The sequence below is a fragment of the Centruroides sculpturatus genome, unplaced genomic scaffold (genome assembly GCF_000671375.1).
Source record: "Centruroides sculpturatus isolate CEXI.00-Female unplaced genomic scaffold, Cexi_2.0 scaffold914, whole genome shotgun sequence".
In the NCBI taxonomy this organism is placed as follows: domain Eukaryota; kingdom Metazoa; phylum Arthropoda; class Arachnida; order Scorpiones; family Buthidae; genus Centruroides; species Centruroides sculpturatus.
This window is the reverse complement of record NW_019385339.1, coordinates 172,088-180,110: the sequence shown is the minus strand read 5'-3', so window position 1 is coordinate 180,110 and position 8,023 is coordinate 172,088. Positions and strand designations below refer to the sequence as shown.

At 29.7% G+C, this 8,023-nt stretch overlaps 1 protein-coding gene across 1 annotated transcript; it reads left to right on the top strand.

Annotated features, from left to right (window-relative positions):
* The first annotated feature begins 4,986 nt into the window (after positions 1–4,986).
* Positions 4,987–7,735, top strand: LOC111637843. The gene is made up of 2 exons (XM_023383424.1): positions 4,987–5,315; positions 7,669–7,735. Exons 1-2 carry the CDS (start codon positions 4,987–4,989, stop codon positions 7,733–7,735), a joined length of 396 nt encoding a protein of 131 aa, XP_023239192.1.
* Positions 7,736–8,023: the final 288 nt, after the last annotated feature.

Below are 8,023 nucleotides of genomic sequence, written 5' to 3'. Positions count from 1 at the left end.
CCGCGATAAGTAATTATCTTCCGAGTGGTTGAATAAATCAATAAATATTTAACCGGAATTTCAGGAGTGTTTATCTTTATACGTGGTTCACATGAGTTACGTAGGCCGACGATAAAGTTAGACATTAAATCAAATAACAGCGAATAAGCATATAATTATATTTTATTATATGAGATTATAACAATTTTATATACAGATAACTGGAGAGAATGAAATGGAATGATTAAGTTCAACAATTGAACGTGAGGATCTTTAAATCTACCTGATTAAGTCAATCCTGACGATACTAAGTCTATCGTAACGAGAGTTTACATAGCATAACGTCTGAAGTGAAGAGTTGAAAATTCTTGGAAACACACAGAAGTTCTGTGTGTTCTCAAGAATTCTCAACACTCCACTGGAGAACTAGAGAAGAGATTGCTAAAGTCTCGGCCACTCGGCAAGGGCGCCGAAACTAGAGCATTAGCTAAAGTCTTGATCTGCTTAAGAGTATCAAAACGAGACCAAATAAAATGGTGAACTTTCAACTATTATAGTGAATCGACATCCAATAGTATTACTGGGATATCACGCCATGCTTCTGACAGAGAAGGATGTCGGACGGTTTTGCGTAGAGTCGTGTGAGTTACCCAGTGGCGTACCGTAGTGGGGGTGGCAAGGACGGCCCGCCCCGGACGGCACTTTTTAGGGGGCGACAAAATTTCACAATAAATAATAATAATATCTTGTAAAAATTTGAAACATCCTAATCTATATTTGCATCGCGCCTACGATAGTGCTATCGTCCGGACAGTCCGGGAATCGGCTCGCCGTCCGGGTGAACTAGTAATTTTTTCATCCGAAGAAATCCTGCGAAACCTGTTGACCTTTTTTTTTGCTTGTACGACTCATTTGCGTTCATATACACCACTAATATCCAATAGAACTATTTTAAACAGGTCGCTGCACTACCGCCGAATTTTTCATTTCTTGTTCTGTGACATAACTTAATTCTGGTCTTTTAAATTGAAATACCTAAATAAGAGGGTGGCCGAAATTTTCCTCCGCTCCGGGCGGCTGACACCCACGGTACGCCACTGGAGTTACCGCACTCAAACTATCGTTTTAGGACGAACTAACTCGTCATTCTCTCTGAGTCAGAGGAAGTTAGATAATTCTCTATAAATGATTGTAAAATTTTAAAATAATATTTCAACAAATATTTCTCCTAACTCCAGATTCTCACAAAAGTAAAATATTGGGTATGATTAAGTTTAATATCAAGACATATTAAAAAATTTACTTATTAAAGTTAGATTTAACGTTAATTTTCGATAAACAAAACTTTTTATACATTAATTAATGAGATATGCACGAACAATTTGTTGGAAAAATTATGTAAAATACTTAACGACATAATTTTGTAGAAATTAGATGGTCTCCCTAAATTAAAAATAAACATTGTGTTAGTCTTATCAAATTACATTAAACAAAAACATCCAATAATTTTTAGCCACCATAAAAAAAAACGAATATGCTTTGATTGTATGATATTTATTTAATAAATTTTTATTAAATTTATTATTTATTTAATTAATTAAATAATAAAAATCGAATAAATATATTTTTCGAGTTTTACTAATTAATTAGTAAAATCTATATTAATATTTCAACAATATTTATGACACCTATTTGTAATTAACGATAAGTTAAATTTATTTGCTTTTTAAAATTGCAGCTTAATAAAAGCTGCAATTTTAAAAAGTTGTAGACCTATAAATTCCCACTATCGTCTGTCAATCTGTTGTCTGTCCTTCCTTAATAATTATATAAAACTTTAAGTATCGAATTATTAATATAGATGAAAATAAATTTTCTAATTTAAACTTGTCTTCTTTTTATTGTAGATGGTTACACGCAAGCCTTCTTTATTATCTGAAAATGAATTTCTGTTCTAATTAGTAGTCTATACATTAATGAAAATTTATAAAAGCTAATATAAATTTTCCCAAAATATAAATGCACCAAATTTAAGCACTGGAATAAAATTATTATTTTTAGAGCTTTATTAATCAAGATAATTTTTAATCTGTTTTTCCTGCTCCCTCCCCTTGGGCACCAAGAAAACAACTTTTATACCCATCATGAGTGAGGCCCATAAAGAGGGCGACTGGATGGATGTTCAAGAATGGAGACAGACATGTGAGACTGATGCCATGAAAAATTTCTGAAGAGTCAATTGCCAGAATTCAATTTCAGTTTTCAGATAGTAGACTAACATGTTAACTGTCTCGGTCATCCAACCGTTTGATCAAGACATTAGATGAATGTGTAATCACTTTCAAACTTACGCTGAGTACTGGCACCATGGTAACTAGCGCCTGGGGCGAAATCGATTTCTGCGCCTTTACCTCCGGAACGGTTATCAATAGAGATCACTTTTAGCGCTGGCACTCTTGTATGAACTATTTATAAACAATTTCAATATGCATTTATTGTATTCGGTATATTATTTTTATTTTCTCTTTTAGAACATGTTTGATCACTCACTTTGCAGCTCCTTTCACTTTTCCGATTGAGGTAATCGCCTCGTCGCCTTCTCCATATTCTATATTCATTTTCTTTTGTAAGTTGGATTTTTAATTTTTAATACATTTATTTGATTCGTAAATATTAATGTTTGGAAAACTTATAAATTACAAATGTTAAATTTTTGAAAATAAACAAAAAGACAAGAAGACAAAAAATTTTAAATGACTATCATCAATATGTACAGTACGATATCCATTATCAAACATTTTTGTTTAAGTAAAATACTTGAGATAAGTACATAAAACACAAATTATCATATTAAATCAACAAATTTTTACAACTAAAGCATCACCCACGAAATATTTTTTTAATTATATTGTTATTGTCACAGTTTGTATTCTATCGTCTTTCTGAAATTGATGAATTTGGTCATTAGTTGCGTATACGTGGTTTATTTTTCAAAATAATTAAATTTAGCATCAAATTATCCACGTTTTGAACAACATCGCGTCAAAACGCCTTTATGCATTTATTAATATCAGATTACCTACTAACAGAAGAAAAAGATAAAATTAAAAACTAAAAGTAACGAATTTTAATCAGTTATTGTGATTTTGATGAATTAATAAACGATAATACATTTGATAACCTAATTATTTACAGTACATTTTATTCTTATAAGTTTAAAAACTACTTGACCTGTCAGCTTGAGTTATATCCGGACACATTAAGGTGTGACACCGGTCCTGTTTACCTTTATTATTGGATCAATAATGAATCTGCAGGAATTTAATTTACCGAAGTTTAAGATTTAAAAAAAAATTCATATTAGTTTATAGTGACTGTAATTTATTAATAGGAGTTATTACTGTTGCCTTTTTTCAAAACCGTGCCTTTTATTTGTTAGGCTTTACCACACAACTAGGCTTTTTTATATCACCCTTTATTCTGCAAATATCTTAGACGCCGATAGCGTTTCGGGCACACACCCCTTGTCTGTCGGCTACAGAATAGAATAATATATGTTCAAATTCTATTCTATAGCCGACAGATGAAGGGCGTATGCCCGAAACGTGTATCGGCGTCTAAGATATTGCAGAATAAAAAGTGATGTAAACAAGCCTAGTGTCTACCTGTGCATCTAGTTGTGTGGTAAAGACTAACAAGGACTGACTGCACTAACTTAACTTGCAGATGAAATTAGAGAGACTAAATTTGTCTCTTGGTTCAAAAGAATAATCTCTAATTTCATTCTCAAGTTTAATCGGTATAAAAAGTCCTATGAAGAAACTAAAGTCATAATAGACTAATATTAATAAAATAATATCTATAGGACTAAAATCATTAATTAATTAACTAATTATAAGATGTTTATGTTTTTTTTTCGAATTTATCGAAACAAACACAAACAGCAAGTACAATACAATAAATTTTTTTAAAATCAATTCACGATGAACTTAGTTAATTACTAATTGCATAAATTTAAAGGAATTATTTTAAACTTAAAAATATTAATATAAAGATATGAATTAATTTTTTTCAAACAGAAACGTGTATAAATATTTTTAAACATTATTTTAATATATTCAGATTGGAATACATTCACGATTTTCATATAGAATATTACAGTTATAATTAGATCAAAATTAAACGATGTCAAGGATTTTTAATTGTCTTTTTTTCTATTAAAAGTTATTAAAACATACATTTAAACAAACATATTACATCTTTTTTTTTAAATTAAATTATAATTTGCGCAATTTTATGAAATATAACATGATTACGTTAAGAAAGTTTACTTAGGAAAACAATACATCAGCTTCTAAATCATTAAAACTAAAAAAAAAATTATAAGAAACACAGATTATTTAATGATAATCCAAAAATCGCAAAAAAAAGTTTTGCCAATTTCTATAAGCTTACACATAAATTGTATTCTAACAAATTTTTATTTATCACACTTACGGTATAAACATAACAACAAATGACAGTGAACAAATTTACTTTAAGAAATTTCTCGAATTAAGATATATATATATATATATATATATATATATATCTGTGTGTGTATGTGTGTGTGTACATATAAAGGAATAAGCATCGAAAAATGTTACACTGCCAATCAGACAAGTCTAAAGGCTAATTTTCACATTTACAGAAAACGGAAACAGAAAGAGAAAACTATTCCGTTTTTCCTTTCTGTTTCCGCCCACCAGTGGCCGAGCGGTCTTCGTATCCTGAACACTGGCGGCCGATTGCAGAGACAGCGTTTAGAGGGCGACCGCGGTTTACAGATCGGGTAGACCGCTGTTCAGAAAAATTTTCATTGCAGAGACGGCGTTTGTCCCCTGCCACAGTGTAGACAGCGATTAGAAACAAGTTATTTGATCTATTTTCTAGACTCCCTCGATAGCAGGTTTAGACAACATTTTACTCGAGTAGAAGTCGCCATTTACCTTTGTTGGTCGTGCTAAAATGGATATTTTTAATTTAATCAATCTTACAAACGGGACGAATGAAGATCATTCATCTCGACAGTTACGAAGAGAGAGAGTAATGAGAGATCGGAATAATCCTATAGAAATTTATTCCGAGGGCGAATTTCGAACTCGGTATAGATTTTCTAAATCTGGATTCGTTCATATATTAAATCGTGTTGGCGACGAAATTAGGCATCTGGATGGAAGAGGATTACCATTAACTGCCGAACAACAGTTATTAACGGCATTACGATTTTATGCCACCGGAAGCTACCAGAGGGTAGCTGGTGATCTTATCGGAGTTCACGTCTCTACTGTATGCAGGTATCTATCAAACTATTATTAAATAAATAAATTTAAAAAGTTTTTTGTATAGTGATAGAGACGCTTATAAGAATGAGGTGTTGTTTAACGTTTCTAAGTTATATATTGCATTATTTATTAATTATTGTTATGTCATTATCAGAACCATCCAAAACGTCTCAAAGGCATTAGTACATCTAAAGAATGCCGAAATTGTATTTCCGACGCAATCCGAACTTCCGGCTATTATGCGCGAGTTTTCTCTATTATCTAAGGATAACTTTCCAGGAATAATTGGGGCAATTGATTGCACTCATATTCCTATCCAGTGTCCTGACAGCAGTAGAGCACAACTTTTTTATAATAGAAAATCCTATTATTCCATTAACTGCCAGGTGAGAATTATTTACATACAATATCATCTTTACTTAAATATGTGATTTTCTTAACCTCATAATTAAGTGAAATTTCAATAAAATACAATTTTATTTAAACACACACACACACACAACACCTTAATTTGCTGAGATATTCAGAAATAAATAAAATAGAACATAAATTTAAATACAAATAAAAATAACGAATGACATACATACATACATATATATGCATATAATAATATATATGAATGAAATAATATATATGCATGTAATAATATATATGCATGTAATATTATATATGCATGTAATATTAACTTGGTAACTTGTACATATTTTTTAATCATATAATAAATGGCTTTTATATATGCATGTAATATTATCCTGTATATGCATACAATATTATATATATATATACATAAAGAAGAAAAAAAATAAAATAAAAACTATTCTCAGCCTGATGATGGCCAACAGATTTGGCTGACAACATTTGCTTTTTCATTAAATTTTCTCAGCAAATTAAGGTGTTTTTTTTTATTATGCTGAGTGAGTGTACCTTAATTACAATTTTGTTGTTCTCCACAAACATTTTTGTGGAGAACAATAAAATGTAATAAACTGTAATTTATTGTAGCTTACATAACTATTAAATATACAATGGGCTATATATTTTTCTAACATTTTAAATTGTTATGCCTTGTTATGAAACAGTTATATTCTTGAGTATTTCTTTGACATATGAAATTACAAATATAAAATAATATCTTTGATACCTCAAACTGATAACTTTAATGAAAATATATAATTGATGCATGTTTAAATGTATATTTCAGGTAATCTGTGATGGAAAAATGAAAATCAGAAACATTGTTGCTCGGTGGCACGGTTCAACACATGACAGTAGAATTTTTTTTAATAGTAGCATTAGAGAAAAACTACATCAAGGATATTGTAATGGATATCTGGTTGGTGACAGTGGCTATCCGTGTTTGCCATATTTAATGACCCCATTTTTACACCCACAAAATCATGCCGAAAGACGGTATAACAAAGCTCATTCACGAGCAAGAAATATCGTCGAGAGATTATTTGGGGTCTGGAAAAGACGATTTCCGTGCATTGGAAGTTGTCTAAGAACTAAATTAGACAACACACTAAATATAATAATAGCCACTGCAATTCTACACAATTGGGCCATTGAATTTAAAAAGGAGGAGTTTCTTACTGAGCATTCAAATGAAGAAATAGAGGAAGAAACTTCAAGAATAAATGAGCAATCTGGATCAGGATCTGTTCTTCGAAGATCTATTGTACTGCAACATTTCAGTTAAATGAAACAGTACTTTAGGACTTTCACAAAAGGTCCTTTTCAGGACCATACAATTTTGATAAAGAGTGAGCCTATCATAGACAAAATAATTCTCTTTTTATTCATTTTAAATAAAAATATTACTTAACATAACCTATGTAACAAATTAAATAAACATTCATACAGTTGTTTTATTCATCCATATTTCCTCAAAAAGATTTAAATTATGATTTCTGTGTTTAATTTTATGTATTTCTTGTTCCTGAAGTACAGTTCCATGATGCATTGTTGAAAATGTTTATATAACATTCAATAAAACATTAAAAAAGCCACCATGACAGTTAAAAACGATGACATCTCACCCTAGTCATGATAATTTTAATTATTATTATAATAAATTAATTTTTAAGAGACTTTTAAGTGGTGTACCTATACTTTTGTAACAGACTACCTTTTGTTTATCAATTAGAGCATACTACAGTGTTTTTCACAAATAGTGCAAAAAGTGAGTTTTAATTTACTTAACAAGTATTAAATGAAATTTATGTAATCAAGCAAGTTAATCTATAAATGTATTACTTCAAAAATGTTCATTAAACAGTTGCTATTTATAACATTTTAAATTAAATACTTGTATATGTTGTATTCATGTAAAACTGTTTATAACTTAGACTTTTTTGACATTCAGTATAAAAGACTGTGATAAAGAATTTGATATATATAAAGAATATAAAGGAATTGCTTTTTGCCCTTGATATAATTAAATTAATTAAAAACCCTACTAATGTGAGGTAGATAATAAGGTCTTATCACACCAGTGATAATAATCCCTCTTCAGTTGGTATACATATAAAAAGGTATATATGTTAAACATGATTCTGTAATCACAAACAGTAGGTAAATAGCTATTTAATAAAAAAATACATATATATTTTTTACATATGAATTATGCTCCACTTTTATCTTTCTTTTATTTTCATATATTTTTTCTTTGATATTCTTCCATCATCTAATTGTTTATTAATAAGATATGACCACTCTTA